Consider the following 20,873-nt stretch of genomic DNA (forward strand, 5'->3'; position numbering starts at 1 on the left):
GTACACATACATGCGCATACTAGAGGTCAGTACCATTACCTCTCAGTGAGAAATGAAGGCCAGGAGATTTTGATGGTCAAGACTGTGATCACTGGAATCTGAGTAACTCAACTTAAAACACTTAACTCTGCTCTCACTTTGCAGCCTTACGTTGGGCAGATGATTCACTTGCCTTAAAGTTCTGGAAAACGGGGAGACAATTCTCCATCAGGACTGCTATACAGAATAGTGATATAATGCATATGAAGCAATTAGCATAATCCTGATATGTAATAGTAAGCCCTTATAAATAATATTGACTATTATTATTATAATATATACCCAAAACATAAAACAAATGAGCTGGGGAACATACAACCCTAGTATATGGAGAATAACATACAACCCTAGTATATGGAGAATAACAAAAATCAGGTTGTATCAACCCCTTATTTAGGGATGTGAACCACACTTTACTTTTTTCTGGTAGCCCCACTCACAGTGGCTGCTATCCACACTTTCTTTCCCTAACTCAGAAATACCACTCTGAATACTATAGTACACTCATAATTTTTAATTAAAGCACTGTGTCCTCACAAACACTTTCTTCAAACTCAAAGCAAGCATTGTGCTTGAAACACTGTAAAACTTGCCAAAGAATCTGAATGGCAATGATAGTAAAGGAAAATACAGACTACGTTATAAAAAACAATGGCATTTGGGGAAAATAGTAAGAGCACAGAGGTTGCTGTGAGCAATAGAAATTGAAACTGATGAATCATTTTTCTTTCTGATGTAGGCTCACCACCCAGAGCCAAAATACTTTGCAAAACCAAAGCCGCTATCTATCTTCGGTCAATACATGTCTTCCTTCCTAGAAAGCTCTATCTCCCTCATAATCCCTACCAAGTTTGCATGGACTACAAGGTTACTCATGATCAACCCTCCTTACTAGTTGTCAGTGTTTGCCATTATACAATTTCATACTAGTCCAAAAAATATAGAGCATGTAATATAAATATACATGTTACTATCTATGCAAAATGTTATGGATTTTATAAAGATAATTAAAATGACCCAGTTTGCCCTATAGTTAATTCAAACAGGGGTCAGCAGATTATGGCCTGAGGGTCAAATCTGGCCATGCCATTTGTTTACATGTTGTCTATGACTGTTTTACTCATAAAGCAGAGTTCAGTTGTTGTGACCAGGATCATATGCTTTCCAAAGCTGAAGATACTTACTATCTTGGCCCTTTAGAGAAAAGGGCCAACCTCTGTAACTATAACAAAACTACCCACTAAGTGTCAATTAAAAAGCTACAAATAAAGAATTAAAAGAGTTCAGAAAGTTGGAGTGGTCACTTTCAGCAACGCCATTTTGAGAACTTTTTGGTACCAATAGAAATAGGACTAAAAGAATAAGAATGCAGATCGGTTATAAACTTCTAGGCAACAAAAAATGATGGAAATATGTGAAGCAAAGAAAAAGCAAGAGAGAGGATGAAGCTTGCCAATTAGGTTAGTCATTATTCTCTTACGATAATTTGCAAAGGCCTTTTCATCTTTACCATTTTTCTAATCTGATGTATGTTTTATACAAGTCACATTCCATATGCTTCTAAGATATCTCTTAATTATATGCTTGCTTTCCAGCTGGGAACCCCACCCCAACAAGGCAGACTCACAGATATGAATTTGGTGACAAACATTATAATTAATGACATTCTCTGAAACTCTGCCTAAATTTAACCTTCTTAATCTTTTCTGTCATTTGATATTAAATATTTATTCAGCACCAGAAGAATGAGATATTATTTATCTTCCAAAACAAAATCACATGACCTTGCAACACATTAATTTGCAAAGATTATTACTGTGCTGCTCTTTTCGTTTGTGTTTGTTCCTTTTCCCTAAAGTTCCATGATGCAAAAAAGCTAGATGGATTAGTAGGACTTCTAGTCTTAAAAGACCAAAAATTATTTTGCTTTAATCAGAAAGGATATATTACATTAACAGGTCTAGGGGAGCTATTTTTAAAAGCTCTTGAAAACTAAGTTTTCATTACAAAAAAAAAATTATTGCAGAAAGACAATTTATGCTTACATGTAAAAATATTTTAGGCTCAATATGAAAAGCTGCTGCCATATTACCTTTTGGCCAATTATTCAGATAGCCACATTTTTATAACCTGCTTTATGTACTTAAAACCTAAGAGAAATGTGAACCACAAAAAAAATAAGAAACAAAATACAGTATTTGTAAAAAAAAATGACTATCTTATTTGAAATATATACAATTCTCAACGTATAAATGAATAGGCCATAAAGTGTAAAACTTTAAGTGTTATAGGTTAGGACAAAAAATTAAAAAATAAAAAATGTAGGGGGAGAGGAGAAGGAAGAAGAGAGAAGGGGAACAAGGGAGGGAGAGACAAACAACCAACCAAAACTAAGACAGTCCAGATTCATATAACTGCTCATCTGATGTGAAAAGATGAAGAAAAAAATGGACTTTCAAACTTGAAGACTAAAATGTTTTACTATGTCAACATGAAATTCCTTCAGAGCTCTCATAATATGTACGTAGTTCTGGAACAAAATTTTTACTTCTTAGCTTATTAACAATGTGTACATTTGAAAATAAATATATACAATATATCAGAACAAACCCTTCAGGACCATATTTAAGCAAGGACAACCAAGGAAACAGAATTCAGGCATTTAGGATGCCTGTAACATTTAGGATATATGGTATTTTGAAGACTAATATTCTCTTCCTTGCTCGTTAGCCTGAAGTCTTCGTTATACACATGTTGTTTCTAAAGTAGTTTCCTTACAGAGACAAGCATCTTGATGGGCCAAACCAATTTCATTTTCTCCAGTACTACAAAAATTAAAAACAAAGAAACAGAAAATAATTAGCTTCACTGTTCACAAAGAAAGAGAAACAAGTTTATAGTTCTAAAAACTGCTTAGAAAGAGACATATAATTCTTTAATAGAAAAAAAAACCCAAAACACCCTCAGGTAATTCCAGTCCTTAATTTTTTTTTAAAAAAGTCTATTAAAAAAAAAAAGGTGAAATTATTACTTTACTACATGCCATGAAGAGGATTTAAATTAACTACAATGTACAGGATTCCTAAGACTTGGCTTAAAAATCAGTTTATATGAGCAAATATTTGGGAGAGGGAATGTTTGCTAACTGTAAGCTCAAGATGATCTCATTATTACACGGCAGACAAATCTAGCACTAGGAAGGCAAAAATTCCACTGAATTCTGCAGTGACAGATGATTAATATTTTGAGTAGTGAGCTTAGTTCTTGGTATGACATTTTTAGAGACTGTGAAAATGTATAATTTATTCCACAGTGCAGCCAATGCACAATACAGAGTACAAAAATGGTCTGGAAAAAAAAAATCAAAGGAAGCAGTCCTGAAAGAATAAGAAAGGCCCAGTCAAGAGTTGTTTTGGGGCCAATACATTAATAGTGTTCAATATTAAAATATCAAGTTAAAATAAAAGATATCAACATTTTTAACACCTATTTTGTGCTAGGCACCCTCACAATTATCTCAAAGTAATGTACAACAGTTAAAGGTTGTTGTCTTTAACATGTACAATCACCCACTCTCTCAGTAAGAACAACTCTGGGCACCTTTTTGGGGTGAGTCATCCACACCTCATGTGCCCTCTGATTCAGTCAAATATATGCTGGCTTATCTTGGAGGAATTAAGAATGCTTTTTATGGGTCACAAAACTTTGTTTCTATGAACTTCACCTCATTATTACTCTGAAAGAAAACGGGAAGGAAAAAGAACCGTGCTGACAAGTGGGTTTGTGTATGTATGTGCACATGCGTGTATATGCTTATAAATGTGAAAGATGCTGACTGATTTTAATCTATATAATTTAAAGTGGCAATTCTAGAAAGAATATGGTAAGATTTATTTTTAATGCTAATAAAAGGAATGTAATTTATAATTTAAGAAGCTATTTAAGTATTTTCTTAAAGGTAGTATCAGAGAAAATAAACTTCTCAAATGGTCCTTGGCACTTACATAAAATCACATACATTTATTTGGTACTATGTACCAGGAACAGTTCAGCTTCTATGGGAGACCCCAAGTTACTTTAAGACAAAATGCTTATATAAAGAAACAGTTATTTACCCCTCCCCGCAACCCCTCCCCTGCACACACCTGAAAGTTAGACAAATGGGTGGGGACTCATTCTAGGCAAAGAAAAAGGTGTACTACTTGGGGAAGTAGGGATATTGGGTATAGGAAGTGTCATGGGGTAGCTCATCAGGGTTACAAAGAAGGTTCTTTTAGAAGGCTGGTAGAAGATGATGAAAGTTGAAAATGCAGATTAAAGGCAAACTGCGAAAGTTCCTCACTGACATGCTAGGAAGTCTAAATACCCTGGAAACAAAGAAAAACCACACCTATGTATCCACACCTGTGTATACGTATGTTTGTATGAGAGAAAAATGCTGCTACTAAACAGATGGTCTCTAACAGATTTCATAAATATTTCAAAGTGTCTGTACCTATGGGGGAAAAAATTAGTAACACTATGTAGTAGAGCCAGCCCAAAATATTCCACTCCCTTCACATTTAAAGAACTTACATAAAAGTTCGATATAACAGAGGGGAGGGAAAACAATAGTTAGTATTACAAATAAACTTACTAAAGCCGATAATGAACCGAACAGGCAAATCTTACCATGGAGTGCATTCAAGTGTCTGAAAACTTTCCTTAGAAAAGATAAGGAAATTAAATTTGTACTGATGAAAAATAAACTGTAGGGAATTTTAGCTGAAACTTATGGAGCATTCTGCTGAGTGCTGCTATTACGATAACTAATCTTAAAACCTTAAAACATTTGTAATGTACCAAGTGCCTATATTATAGTTTATAACATCATAGGTTTTAACATAGTTATGCAGCAGTACTGACTGCAGTGCAACAAGAGAGAACATGTGAGTCGATAAAATTCAAGACTGGGTTTTGGCCAATGTACAAGATAAGTGATACCCCATATTTATCATATTTATCAGGGATTAACTGTTCCCAATAACTCCTTTTTATGTCATACACTATTGGCTGTCTGCATGGATTTTTTTTCTTTTGATGCTCAGATGAAAGATTAAAGAGAGAAAATTAAAAGATCATTTTTAAAATTTACAAGTCTATTTTTAAAACTCACCACTCACCACATAATCTATTCATACCTAATAAATTAAGACATAGATGTAAATTGAGAAAAACATTATTTAGAAACTACTGTCTATTTCTACAATCCAGGGTTTGAGTTTGAATCTGGACTTTTTCACCTGTTCACCTTGAGACCTTGGGCAAGTTATTTAACCTATCTAAGCCTCAGCTTTCTCATCTGTAAACAAGCCTAGTGATACATTTACTCTACAGGTATGAGGATTAAAGGAGGTACTGAAGAGAAAAAAGTTTACATAATTTCTGGCACATTTAAGTGTTCAATAGGCTGCTATTATTGCTACTATTGTGTTTTTGTTGTTCTTCTTCTTCTTATTCCTTACAGGATAACTCAAATATATTAGGGCTAGATCTGGGACACAAAATGATAAAAAATAGTTTTGTATGATATACTGGTGTTATTTATTTAAGCCACGTATCTGGGAATCATCTGACTCTTTAGAAAAATATTTACTAAATTAAAAATCACTTTGTTTTAGAACTGAAGAATTTCTATTTGGTCACATAATTCAATACTTTAAGTTTTGATCAATGAAATATTTTACATTGCTCTTCTTTATTCCTAATGGTAAAATAAGATCCATATAATGTAAAATCAGAAATGATGCTCTAGTCTCTTCTCCTTAGGGCATCTTTTGCATCCATGCCTTCTTAAAGTAGATGAGAGTAGAACAGTTACAGTGGAAACATCCTACACTGGGTTTAAGAACTAAGATCAGTACCTAAAGGTAAAACAGAATATAAATAAACAAAATTACTCAAGAAAAGCCCTTCAGAAGGCAACATACTGGAGTCATTTCTCAAAGAGTCCAAAATAGGAAGCTTTCCCCTCAGCACTGATGCAAAAAACCTATTTCTTTGTTTGAACAGCAGATGGGGCAGATGGCTTGTACTGAGGCCATGTTGTACAAAAAAAAATGAGAACCCTCAATATTGGAATGACATTCAGCATTGTAAGAAGTTACGTTATGGCAGGAACGTCGGATCTGAAACACTTCGGAGGGAGTCCCTGACACATTTACTAGACACATGGGAAATATCAGGCATAAGGAACACACTGTTTTCCTCCTTTCACTGTTGTTTTTTTTAACCCCCTCAAGTGTAAGAGTGTGTGTGTATAGCTGGCTTCTCTTAAGTTAAAGGTGCACAGATGGACTGCACATTCATGTGACCCTCCACTCGGACCTGTGGTCCTCCTCCTTGAACATCCAGGGGCTAAGGAAGGGTCCTTGCCAGATGGATGACAGTGATCTTTGTTCTTAGTATCCTGAGCTGGGACTTAGGTAAAATTTCTGAATGCAATCTGTTCTTACTTTTTAACATTTAGTGTGCAAAAAAATATATATTTCTAACCCTAATCTATAAAGATTCATTTAATTAGATTTAATATGTATTAAGATTAATGAAAATCACATCCCCTTTCTCCAAACTTCTACCATCAATCAGTGAAGAGAGACAGGAAAAAGCAGAAACTGGAAAGGAATGGGCTGCAATGTGAGAGATTTCCATTGAAAGGCATAGTTTTAGAGCAGGAAGTGATCCAAACTAAGTGACCTCCACCTTTCTGCTGGGAAGAAGAGTTCTGATGATGCAATTTCAAAGACAATGACCCAAATAAAAGTGTTTTTCAGTGGAAAATTTCTACCACTAATAGGTGGGTGTTGCTAGGCAACAAATATTGCAATGTTTAATCTCTACCCTTACTAGCAATTGGCGTGATGGAATAAAATAAGCCTTTTCAGCATTTCAACATAATAGTTGTATCTGGCAATTTTTTAGTCATTTTAAAGAATACTTCTTTTATGTAGAAAGAACTTTTGTTAGCATGTATCTGTCTACCTCCATTTTCTAAAAACTGGGTTCTATAATCCATAATGATTAACAGGAATACACTAAAATTAGCGTAACTCAATTAGCAAAATGCATCCTTATAATAAATGCTATGAGTGACAAAAAACAGATGTTGATCATCAAAATTTGAGTGTGCATGTGATTTATTAGTATCAATATTTAGAAAATGTATATTTAGGAATGTGAATTTCAAAGGGAAAATAAACTTCCTCAGAGATTAGTTAAGAAACAAGTATGCATCTATAATTTTATAATTTGAAAAGACTTATGTGAAATTAAGACCTCATTTAGTATCTCTGGTACCCTTCAATGCCTAAGCAAGTTCCAATTAAATTTAATATTCTTATGTTACTCTTTTTTTTTTTTTTTTTTTTTGCAGTACGCGGGCCCCTCACTGTTGTGGCCTCTCCCGTTGCGGACGCGCAGGCTCAGCGGCCATGGCTCACGGGCCCAGCTGCTCTGCGGCATGTGGGATCTTCCCAGACCAGGGCACGAACCCGTGTCCCCTGCATCGGCAGGCGGACTCTCAACCACTGCGCCACCAGGGAAGCCCTCTTATGTTACTCTTATGTTGATATTGTTTTAGTTGTACAAAAGTATGAGCAGAGATGACATATTTAAAGAAACCTAAGAGCATGGATATTTTCAGGTTAACTTCTTGGGATAAACAATATGGGAGTCTTGTTAATCACTATGTTGTACACCTGAAACTTATATAACATTGTAAATCAACTATACCTCAGTAGAAAATAAAAAAGAATATGGGATTCTGATAAAGAAGACTCGAGTTCGGCAAACTACAAAGTAATCTAGATTATCATTGGTTGGATATGGGGGGTCAAAAGATCTGGGTTCAAGCCTTGATTCTGTGCCTTGTTAGACACATGAAGTTGGCTAAGTCATTATACATCTCTGGGCCTTTTTCCCTTACAGCTCTAAAATATTCTGCTGTGCTATATGCTGATCCAGATCTGCCATTAGCTAGCTTGGTGGCTCTGACAAGTCACTTACTTACTATCTGAGTCACAGTTTACTCTCTTGAGAAGTGACTATGATTAATGACATGTGAATCAAACCTTGAGCTGGCACTTATAATAAAATATGACTCAGACTGGTGTTCAGAGAGAAGAAACATGTTTTGTTCAGAGAGAGAAAGAGTATCAGCTAACATTTACAGGAAAAAAATTCCCTTATGCTCATTAGATATTTCTTAAGTGTTTAAAGGCACTGTGTTTCTGGGTCACTGATATACATCCCATCCTTTAAGAAGTTTGCATTTTAGGAGTTATAAGGTAAGTATCCAAATATCTGTAATAGAAAACAAAATATAAGTTCAACTTATAATAAAAGTACAAAGTACTATTAATATTCAGAGGAAGATGAATCAGAGTGGCATTAAGAATAGATCTTGGAAGGACAGACTGGATTTTAGCAAGCAGGAGTTTACAGATGATTCATTATTAAGAAGATGGATATTCTGGGCTGAAGAAATAGAACAGCAAAGTAGCCAGAGAAATGGAAGAGGATAAAAATATTGAGAGAAAGAGAGTATTAGGAAAATAGCTTAGAAAGAAGTTTAGAACACAGCAGTCTGGAAGGCCTTGAGTTCCTAGAGATTGGATGTCACTTTTAGGCACTAGGGAAACACTTTTCACATTTAAATTTAAAACAAAACAAAACAAAACCCAGTGTAAAACAGTATTTTGTGAAGATATATCTAACTGAAATATTTAGCATAATAAAGATAAGAATGCTGCAAGAAAAAAAAAATACTAAAACAGAGAGAACAGTTATGAAGGATTTTAGTTACCCAAGGTATCATAAAGTGAAAAACAACTGGGTTAAAATGTCTATAATGGGAAAATGACAGAAAACGATGATTTAAAAAATGCTTAAAGAAACTCGCAAGACTTGGTAACATTCTGTATACTGAGTGAGGGAGAAGTTAAAACAGACAAGCTTTGAGCTTGGGTTATTTGTAAAATTATTATTAACTGAATGTGTAAAGTCAGGAAGGAGTTTACAAGGAGAGGAGTGAGAGGATGTGGGAGAGGAAAGCGGCCTAATTTTTCTGTTTGCTGATCACTTCCAGCATCAACCTCATTATGAAGTTTAAAACTAAAACAGTTTTCAAATCTGAGGTTTATCATCAAAAAGTCTTCCCTCAAACATTTATAGGAAAGAGTCTGCTAACCAAAAGTCTACAAATAGATCTGTATGTGCTACACATCGCTTTTCTCAGCTTCTAAACTCCTTTCCTAGCACTTCACAGTTTACCAAAATCCAACGAGTGTCCAAGTCTCACTTGTCAAGGCCTCTGCTAGACCCAAGATTATTCTCAAGAAGGGTTTATAGTCACCACTGACTAAAAAGGACAGATACACCTATGCTGACACTCCACAATTTAGTTACTAAGAACATTTCAGTGGGATGTTTTAGTGCATGTTACTAGTGCATCGAACACTTTCACATTGGAAGGTTGGTGAGATGTCAAGAAGGCTTGACAAAAAAAAAACAGAAAAGATGTCATTGGCAGGGAAAGGTATGGTTCTGTGAGGATTCTAGGGTAGTACACGGAGAAGCTGAGATGAACACACTGCCCTCAGAGAACTTACCTGGGCGAACTTGTGAATCTGCTCTACCACCGCGGCAAACAGAGCATGGACACTTTCATCAATCAGACTCTGCATGTAGTGCACTGCCTCTTCATCAGACAGGTCTAGACGAAATTTATCCTGAACCTACAAGGTCACAGTCTTATTAGCTTTTGAATAAAGAAAAACACACATTTCGAAAAGACAAGAACAAACAGATATAGATATTATTACAATGAACTATTCTATGCCAAAGAAATGATTCATAACCTGTAAGGAGTTCTGAATACTATTCTCTTGAATGTGGAACTTTACTTTTTGCTATATGCTCTTTATATCACCCTATCTTTGTTGGTTGTAAATATTTCTGCAGAAAAAAATTAACAAAGTGAATAGAAAATATAATTCTGTTAGACCCTGCAAATTTAAAAAGAGACAAAAATTGTTCTTTTAACTCAAAGGTGTGCTTTAGTATTTGCATTTCAAAGCTAGAATTCTAAGATTTAAATTGTGACATAATAATTATTAACAATCTCCTTCACTTTATGAAATGGATATAGCAAGGTAAGCTTATATTACTATTCTCCCTCACCTTCTCTGCCTACACAAGAACAGGAACTATGTCAATTGCTGGCAAAATGAACTAAACTAGATCTTCTAAAATGTCCCCTTTCCTATAGGAGTTCCCTGTACTTCTGCAAAGAACTACTTCAACTGGCCTATAATTTCCAAAGACAGAGGACTTTTTCATTATTTCATATTAAAACATACAGTTGATTCTCAATAGCAATAAGTACTAGAAAACTTAGTAGAGATATATATCAGAATAGTTCCCTAAAACACAAAAGCCAATGTTACTGAATGACTACTTTGTGCTAAACACTGTGCAAAGTACTTTACATGCAGTATTTCACTCAACTCTCAGATGGCTCTGAGGTAGATAATATCTCCATCTATAAGATGCAGAAACTGAGACACAGAATTTATGCAGCCAATCCAGGGACCTTTAACTGATGATAAGTGGCTTGCACTTCCAGACAATTGCATCCTACTGCACTAACCATTGTACTAACTCCTTTCTCCTCTTATAAATAACCCATATATATTTCTGAAAATGCAGGCTAGGAGAAAATGGGATTTCCAAGTGGATAAAAAGTGGTCCACATTTAGTATTTCCTTTTAAGTATAGAGTTTAACTACTATAAAACCAGGAAGAAGAAAGGGCAGACAGTATGACAACCCATGGCCCTGCTCAGTGCTCTTTTCTCTTCACTGCACTGGAAGTATACCAGCTGATCCGACAGCCCTCAGCCTCAGGATAGAGGAGGTAAAAGAGAGGTTAATATAATAAGTGAAGGACAATTTGGTGGAGGGAGACCTAAAAGTATACTTTCAATCAACTCTCTCTCCCATTTCTGGGTCCCAGTTAAAGAGTTTAATCCATTATATTCCTTGATTTCTACTTAGAGAGGTCACGTCTGACAATTTTGGAACTATTTTTTAAGAACGTCAAAAAATTGTAGGGCAGGAGAATCAAAATAAAACTTTAACCCAATTTATCAAAACTTGCATACTTACATAAGTACTTAAATTACAAACAGAAGATATGTATTTAGCATATAAAGAAAATGTTATTTGCCAAATATGAAGATATTCTCTTTTATAACAAAGAAGGTTAACAACATATAAATGGTTGATCTGTTTTCGTATATACTGACTTATGTTAGGCTGCTTGTTATTGTCCCCTAAGTCACCTCTGTGACTTTCACCTTTCCAGAATTTCTCCCCTGACTTCTTGGCTATCCCTACCAGCTCCAAACCCTCTCCTTTCATACCTCATTAGTAAGGCTGCACTCAAAACAATCTGGAGAGTGCCTTTAAGCAAAAGGATACACACTTGTAAATCTCAGCCTCTGCACTGTCTTTCAAAGGTAGATAAGATACCCTTTGTTTAAAATATCGTGAGAATTTCCAAAATGTGATGCAGAGACAAAGTGAGCAAATGTTGTTGGAAAAATGGCACCAACAGACTTGCTCAACACAGAGTTGCTACAACCTTCAAAATCTGTAAGAAATGTAATTATCTATGAAGCACCATAAAATGAGTAGACAGTTTAAAAAGAAGTAAAAAGAAATTGATATATATGTACTAAAATATGTTAGAAAAAAGGAAAATATTGTTGAACTTTGTTATGATTAAATAATTTGAATAATATGTACTTCTCTGAAGACTTCAGCCTCAAATGTGCTACTCTGTTTCTTTAGCTGGCTTTCATTCATGAGATCAATGCAAAAATTTTCTAGGTAGTAAGACTTTAAAGTAATGCCAGCAAGTGTTATTTCACAAAGTATTAAAACCTATTTCTACTTCTTAAAAAAGCCAAACAATATGAAACATAAATTTTAGTCTATTGAAGCATCACTTTCCAATATTATTATTACTTTAAAGTCAAGTTTATGTTGCAATTGGTTACTTCACATTCTTGATAAAACAGTAGCAAGCAAATAAATCTTTATGGAATACCCTTTTGGGTAAAAATATGGTAAAATACTTTTTGTTCAAGGTTCACTTAATTGAAACTAGAATAAACAGCTAGGGAGTAAACAGTGTAAAGAAAAATGACTAAGGTACATGCTTTTCTTCCCCATAAATTAATTGCTTCATGTGTTAAAGGATGATGCCATAAAGAGAGCTGGTAACAAATTAAACAATAAAATCATCATTCTCTAAAAGAGAAGCAAAAGTTGAAACAAAAGAACAGTAACTATATAACAACTGGCAGAAGAAACTGGAAGACTCCATTTGACAAATACTGTTAGAACTTTCATAAATGACTTCTGAACACAAGGGAAGTCAGGCAACAGTGAACATATGACAGAGATAGATGGGTTTAAAATAAACAGCAAAGGGGGCTTCCCTGGTGGCGCAGTGGTTGAGAGTCCGCCTGCCAATGCAGGGGACATGGGTTCGTGCCCCGGTCCGGGAAGATCCCACATGCCGCGGAGCGGCTGGGCCCGTGAGCCATGGCTGCTGAGCCTGCGCATCCGGAGCCTGTGCTCCGCAACGGGAGAGGCCACAACAGTGAGAGGCCTGCGTACCGCGCAAAAAAAAAAAAAAAAAAAAAAAACAGCAAAAACAGATCCTGAAAACAGCAAAGCAAAAAAAAAAGGCAACAACATTTGAAATCTGGTGCAGTCATCAACTTTAGCTAAGAAAACGTTCATCAACCATGTTTCTTGATGGATGAGCTTAAATTGACAAAAAATAACCCAGGCCAAAACCTAGTGTGATAAGTAGTCCATTGCCTAGTTTGGGGGTGGGGGGTGCTGAAACAGTGCTTCCTGGATAATAATAAATGAAATCTTAATAAGAACATAATTTCCTTAAATCGTTAAGCAATAAAATATTTACATTAAAATCCCTCTCATTGCTTGCCAATGACTCATAAAATTAGGTAAAAGAGATTAGCTTCATTCATGTTTGCAATGATGTAAATATTTTTGTATCCTCCAAATCCATGTTGAAACACTAATGCCCAATGTGATAGTATTAGGAGGTGGACCCTTTGGGAGGTGTTTAGGTCATGAGGGTGGAACCCTCATGAATGGGATTAGTGCTCTTATAAAAGAGATCCCACAGAGCTTCCTAGTGCCTTCCACTCTATGAAGATACAACAAGTTTTCGACCCAAAAAGGGCCTTAACTTGACCATTCTGGCACCCTGATCTAGAACTTCTAGCCTCCAGAAGCATGAGAAATAAATTTCTGTTGTTTACAAGCCATGCAGTCTCTTGTATTTTGTTATATATAGCAGCCCAAATGGACCAAGACAATGTTTAAACCACAGAGGTACCTTTCTAATAATGCTCAGAGTCAATTACATCAGAACTTAGGGATTTTGGTGCCAATTATTAATTTAACCACCAGGGCAATTCCATCTATGAGACTGTTTTAATTTTAGTAATTTTATACCTCTGTAAGTTAAAAAACTACACTAACTTTGAAGTTCAGTATTAATAACCACACTGATATTTAAGATCATTTTATGTTACCTTTGGATAAATAAAGTACACTACATACATCCCTCTCAATGAATCAGAGAGTAAGAAATTAATTTGAATAAAAATCTTCAAATCTGTTACCCTTCCTCCCATCTCCTGCTGCAACTCAGGGTACGATTGTTCTGAATAACTGCTCATCTACGTGATGGCTTTCCTTCATTCTTCTCTTTGCAGGTTAAGTTAAGGCAGGTCTCTATTCTCCTGACACAGTAAGAAACCCCTGTAAGCAAGGGTATGAATGGGAAGGATAAAGAATGGCTGTTTGCTTCTGCTTCTCCATACTATTACAATATTTTGTTTCTGATCCTTAGCAGGCTTAGTCTGGGAGTACCAGGAATCAGGTATCCCAATAGGAATATTAAAGAGAAGCTAAACTTTCAGGACAAAGAGCAAGGGCTGTGATAGTAAGCTCCCTCTCCTGGTGTAGTGACCTATTCATGTGACTGTGGGTACAAACAGGCAAGGGGATAAAACTTGTTGCAGAGGACTTGAGAGGCTGTCATATTCTGGAATGTGAAACAAAAATATACACAGGTCTCTTTCTTAATTCATGTTACTTAAGAGTCTAGGGGTCAGGACAAGGGGAAATGGGTTGTTAAAACCCTGTTATTTTTTACATATGAAAAGTAGACTATGATATCTGAGGATGTATAAAAATTACCTTTTTCACAGTCTTATCTGGTTCAAGAGCAATATCTGGAATGTTTGCATCCACCATCAAGGAAAACAAGTTCAAAATAAGATTAGAATATCTAAAGGAGAGTGGGAAAGAAAAATAAATAGCAATGTGTTAGAATTTTGCCATTCTTTCTCATATTAAGAGCACTCCTAGAAATAGTGCTTTATAATGATTACTATTACTCCTATGGAAAATAGAATGTGAGCTTATTCACCAGCTGTCTCAATGAAAAGCAAGCCTTGAAAACATATCTTATTCTAAGGTCTTGATATAATGCCATTTCTAGGTCCCCCACTAGGGAACACACTTTTGGAGTAACCATCTAATAATGACAGTTTTTCATTCTTTATTAAGTATATTCTTTTTAGAAGGGATCTAAGGGGAATCTGCTTTATACCATTAATTAGCATTACTAAGCAATGAAGATCTGTCTTTGCTCAATGCTGACAAGAATCTGCTACCTTAAGACTACCTCAGTATGTCATGGGTAAATGAGTCAAAGGGAAATAGTGTGAGTTCACTAATCATTCATAAATATCCTCTAGGGACACTAATCCCACCATCTTCGAAAATATAATGACTGGCCTGGATATAAGCAACCCTAAACAGAGGAGAAAATAGCTTGTACTCTTCTACACTAAATATGTGCAAGATATCTAAATAACTTCACCTTTGGAGTATGCTGGCCCCTGTAGGAACTAAAGGTTTATCCTCATCAATCATCAAACTTTTCATCCTCCTCCAAACAAGAATAAAGAATGTTACTATTCCAAATCTCATTTCCAGGAGTGCAGCCATGTGGGGAAAGGTATCATTAAGTGTACACTGGGTGCAATCCACCTCCTGCTCCAGAACACTCTCCCCTTGGACAGTTATGCCCTGAGCGGCCCTGCAGCACTGTAGTGATAAAAGGAGGTCCAGGTTTGACTTTGGGGATGGATGTAAGTGAAGAAAGCTTTGGTTTTAGGCAATGAAGGTTTCTAGCTGGTCTTGGTAGAAGTGTCAACACAAGTGCCTTGCATTGTCTTCTCGAGTGGATGGAAGTCAGGACTTTAGGTTATGCAGAACCTTTATTCCAGCCATCTACTTATCCATAATATAAAAAAGTACATAAAAACTAATACTTGAACTGTAATGAAAATAGAACTTGTAGACAAAAATGACTATCCATATGAACCTCAAATTACCTATTTCATCATTTTTGAATTTTATATTACCCATGAAAATCAGGCACTATAATGAAAAAATTCTACCTTGATATAATCTTCTAATCAAATTAGGCCCTAACTCAATTATACTCTTTTAAAAAAAGTATGATAATAGCTAAACAGCTTGAACTTATAGTTTTAAAAGTTACTGATTTCCTTGTGGGAACTGATAAAAACCATGTCACAGCTTATTCCATTTCTACCCACATAATAATTTTATTCATTCAACCAACACATATTTATTGAGTACTCACTCTAAACACTGTTCTAGGCACTATGGGTATAGTGGTGAACTGAACAAACAAGGTCTCTACATACTCATGAAGCTTACATTCTGGAGGAGGGTGGGACTCACACAATAAACTGACAAAGAAGATAATTTCATGAGTACTTGACTGACAAAAGATTTTTAAAAATAAAGAAAAAACAGCAAAATGGGTCAAAGACTGATGGGGTGGGGAGAAAAGTCATCTTAGGGAGGTATGATGTTATTCTAACTGTACTGAAATAAATGAGTTTAAAGAGTAGAGTGACATACTCAGATATGCATTTTGTAAAAGCCCACACTGGCTATCTTGTGGGGAATAAGAATGGAGGAAGGGAGACTATTTTACAGATGTCCAGGTGGAAAATAAATAATATGGACATTATCAGGCTATATTTTGGAGATGGACTGGATATCACTTGCTTCAAGATGCCTTCAATAAAGGGGAGAACAGAGAACCTGAATGTCACCAAGGATTTAGCCTACATGGGGAACTATGGTTATTTATCAAAATTAAAAAAAAAAAAATGAATGAAAGAAGAACAGGATTTGGGGCAGGGAATCAAGAGTTCCATTTTAGACACATTGAGTTTGAGATCCCTACTACATTCTTAGTAGAGATGTCAAATAGGCAGTTAGACATATTTCAGAGGAGATAATAGGGCTGGTGGTAATAGTTTGGAATCACCAGCATTTGGATCCTATTTAAAGTCACAAGTCTAGATGTAAATGCTTAAGGAGAGAGTTTAGGGGAAAAAGATCCAGAATTCTTTATACTGATATGGAACTTGTAGATAGTTTAATATATAGAGGTCAGGAAGAAGAGGGAAGGTACCAGCAAAGAAGCAGGAGTGACCAGTAAGGCAAAAAGAAAATAGAGGAGTAGGTTACACCAAATAAAAGAAATGTTTTTAGGAACACAGACATGGTCAACTGTGTCAAAGCTTCTAGGAAGCAAAAGTGGCCACTGGATTTGGTATAGGTAATTGTTTATTTTGATAAAATTAGTTTCAATAGCAGAGTAGGACTGGAAGACTTACTGGAGAAACCTGAAGGAAGAAAGGAGGCTAGTAAGTGAAAAGTGGGGGATCAAGATTTTGGAGAGGTAAATTTACTGCTGATGAGAGGGAGTGGCCAAGGTTGGCTTTACATGAGGAGGACACAGCCCCGAGAGGGGTCCGGTCATGGCTGGACCATTTATGCAGATGTTGAAGTCACAGAAGCAGGCCTGAAGAAGAAGACAAAATTTTCAATGAATGAAAATGACAGGGAAATAGGCAGTTGATGGTCAGCAGTAGGTAATTCATCTGATTTCACGGTGTGTGTCTAGGCTTTCCTTCTTTAAGAAGGCAATGGGAAGAAATGGTTCGGAAGTGGCATTAGGGAGCAAAAAGGGCACCAGGCCGTTCTCTAAGCTCTGTGGTATGTAGGAAATGGAAATAGAGAAAAGGGTCCACTGAGAAGGCTTGTAAGGACTGGTGTCAGTAGGATACAACCAACTGCTACATATTATGTTACGAAAAAATATTCTTTCAATGAACCCTTAATTATTCATACTCTGTTTTGTTGACTATATAGGGTTTGTCCCAACCTTGCCATAGGGGGATCTCAGGAATCTACCACAAGGTAACACAGGGAGAGGAATACAAGGTTCAGTTTTGAAAGGGATATTTCAAAGTATATCCCATACCTGGCTGCCCATTAAATTCATTTGGGAAGCTTCTTTGAAAATACCAATGACTGGGCCAAATCCCAGACCAATTAAATCTGATGGGGCTCAGAACTGTTTTGGTCCCCCCTTAGCCCACAAAGAACCCCAGGTGATTTTAATGGTCAGCCAGGATCTATGTTAAAATGTCTGCCTTTATGGAAGCATGTGTGTTCCTTTTGTAAAAGGCAAATATTAATGTTTTCTCCATTATCTGCTGGTATACATATAACCACCCATGCTTCTATTATTATGGCAAAGGGAAACAATGTAAATAAATATAAAATGGAATATTCTATAAGAAGCTTAAACATCCAATTACTTTGTGGATAACCTGTCACTACCTTAACTGTATTAATCTTTTACATCTGTTGCCATTAACCTGCATTTTCCATTTAAGACAGAACCAGTTACACAAAACAGAAATTATATATTAGTCATTCAAATGCTATCCAGAAAAACAGAAAGGTTACCAGAAATCTTTAAAGCCATTATCAAAAGAAAATATAAGGTTAAGTTTAAAAAAATGATAGAGTGGGCAAAGTGGGCAAAACCAAGTCTAAACAAAGATGTAAGGATGGATGTGATATAAATTAGATTTTTAAAAAGGAGTAGGTTAAGTACAGAGTTCAAGGAAAATGAACTCTTTCTCATACCCATGTTTATGCCAACCACCATGCTACTCACTGGGTATACAAAGATGGTCTAAATTTTTCAGTAAAAACCTTCAATACTAAGAATAAAAAGCATTAACTACAACAAGTGAGGTTCTTAACAGCATTTCAGACATCTTGTTTCCCCTACAATCTATCCATTTTGCATGCAACAAATATCAGAGTAGAATCCTATAAAAATATTTATTTAACAAGTGTACTACTTCTAGAAGGGAAAACAATGAGATTAATGATGAAAAGTAGTGTGATCAATAGATTCACTGCTGTTTGGTGACTAGGCAAACATCCTCTAAGACAATGTAAGAACTTTGCTTGATACAGCAAAATGCATTCCAAATTTCAATATTTTTACTGAAAAGTTTAGGCCCTCTTTGTATCATCAGTGTCTAGCATGGTGTTTGGCATAAACATGGATTAAGAGAAGTTATGTTTTCCTTGAACACTTAATATTTAAAATGTTTTAGCATTACTAAAGAGTTGCCATAAGAGTATTCAAAAAATAAATTTTCTAATTTATTATTGGTATAACAGTGTATTTTGTTATATGAAAATCACACCATAAAGTGTGTTCCGGCACCTGTACAAGTAACATTCATAACTTAATTCAAAAGGGACTGCTCTGTTTGTGGTCCACAGTTTATTCAATGATTTCTTGTTGATCAGCAATCAACAAAAACCATGAAAAGAACACAGTTGGTCACACCTAAAAACTCTAATAATAAGTGTGTCAAATATCCTTACCTCCAAACAAATTTTTGGCTATCTGGTTAATTCTTATGTCCTAAGAGAAATTTTTACTAACTGAACCATATTCTAAAATACAACATTAAAAAATAAATGTTTATCAAAATATTAGGGTCTAGCTAATCTTAACAGTGAAATTTTTGAAAATAAAAAAGTAAAACAATTTTCATGAAGACTTAACATAAAGTGAGGTAGATAAATCTCTTTATGATTTTTCTTAGTAGTGAGGAAAGTTAACTTTTGGCTCTGTACTAATAATCTGCCTATTTTCTCATTTTGCTGAATTGCTACTAATCCATTATCAATGACAGTTTATAAGACACATTGTTTTCTTTCTGCTTTCAATAAGATAGAGCACCTTTGACATTTCTCTAGTTATCATTGCATATCATCTTGTCTGCCTCCTCACTGAGATCACCATAGTTTCATCTAGCTTTCTGTAGGCTCTATTTTAAATTAAAAATCCTAGGTATTAAAGCGGAATTTTCATCTCTGAAAGTGCTTCTGCATCCAGACACCCATCTTCTCATTATTCCTTTAGCATTTCTGGAGAGTAAAACTGAGCCACTCTACCACTCATAGGATAATAATGCAGCTGTTTGTAAAATGTACGTTAAAGTTTGTGACCTGCGGTTGAGACTGAGTTAACAGTGAAGGCCTATTGAGCCACTGCAAAGATGAAACCTTATTAATATAAGACAGCCATTCACCTGGGACCAGTAGTATCAATATCACCAGGGAACATGGCCTCACTCCAGATGTGATGCAGAACTGTTCGTACAAATACTGAAGGTTCTTATTCAACATACATATACTGTTTATAAGCTGAGGTTACAAAGACAGAAAAGACAGGGCCCACATGCATAGGCAACTCACTTCTACTGGTTACATATTCACCTGGAAGAGCATACAGGTGTCTCCTGAGCTGGGATTTTTCTGGTGGACTAAGAATATTCATTTTGCATAGTTAAGTTGAAAATGGAGTTAGAATAAAATGATCCATTATTTTTGACTAACCATCAGAGCCATGTCCTGAATTTAACAAACATGACTTTTAATTTATCTTTTTCCTGATGATATATGATGTCCAGTCCTAAGTAAATTTGGATGAAGGAAGCAGAGATACAGTGGCCTTAGAGAAAAAGGGATAGAGAAAAAAATCAACATTTTTTTTAAGCAGAATGACTGATGAGGTGCTGAAGAGAGACAAAATAATACGTAACGTTTATTCTTCAACTGTTTCGGAATGCTCCAAACTAAGGTTGATAAAGGTGCTAAAAAATAAAAATTACTTGACTAATCACTCCAAGTGAGCTAAATGCTTCATTCTTGTGTAATGCTAGCTTCCCACTTGGTGGGATTTAGCAGTCAAATAATTAGTGAGAAAGCAAGAAACTGTCTTTTTCCTTTGATATCAGACTGTTTATCAAAATAGTTATCAAATGTACATTAAAAAATACTGCTGCCTGTGTCATTTTAAAAAGAGTGATGCTAAAGAATGTATACATTTGAACAAATATTTTTCTTGCTCTGTGAAATCAATTTACCAAAATTCTCTATGTCAAGCAAATCAACTTACCTTCGAAGGTGGAGAAAAGCTGTGTAACACTGTTTTCGGAACTCTTGGTACTGTTCGCTCTGTGTGCCCCCCATTCCTTCCACCATTTCTTTATTCAGCTTCATAGGAGGAGGAAGAGGCTTTGGATCCCGACCCAAAATATATCCAAAGTCTATGTGGAAGAGTTTGCCTGGATGTTGATAAAAAACTCATTTGTTTCCAGAATTTTATATTAAGGAACTGGGAAATAGATATGTCATATAATTGGTAAAGCAGTGTCTCTTCATAAAGAATATTAGTTCATGATGAAG

General features: G+C 35.5%; 1 protein-coding gene across 4 annotated transcripts in view; it reads right to left on the reverse strand.

The window, feature by feature from the left end:
* Positions 1 to 2,500: 2,500 nt before the first annotated feature.
* The window catches only part of PIK3C3 (phosphatidylinositol 3-kinase catalytic subunit type 3), a 153,876-nt gene continuing 135,503 nt past the window's right edge, over positions 2,501 to 20,873 (reverse strand). For 3 of the 4 annotated variants that reach the window (XM_067699228.1, XM_067699227.1, XM_067699225.1), the window contains 4 exons: positions 20,584 to 20,752; positions 14,388 to 14,478; positions 9,687 to 9,812; positions 2,501 to 2,864 (listed from right to left, as the gene is read on the reverse strand). In XM_067699228.1, coding sequence (XP_067555329.1) covers positions 2,850 to 2,864; positions 9,687 to 9,812; positions 14,388 to 14,478; positions 20,584 to 20,752 — 401 coding nt within the window. In that variant the 3' untranslated portion in view covers positions 2,501 to 2,849. Of the gene's footprint in view, positions 2,865 to 9,686; positions 9,813 to 14,387; positions 14,479 to 20,583; positions 20,753 to 20,873 lie in introns of those variants that run through there. The other variant, XR_010933046.1, reaches the window with a different exon arrangement.

Source organism: Pseudorca crassidens, chromosome 12 (genome assembly GCF_039906515.1).
Source record: "Pseudorca crassidens isolate mPseCra1 chromosome 12, mPseCra1.hap1, whole genome shotgun sequence".
NCBI classification, from domain to species: domain Eukaryota; kingdom Metazoa; phylum Chordata; class Mammalia; order Artiodactyla; family Delphinidae; genus Pseudorca; species Pseudorca crassidens.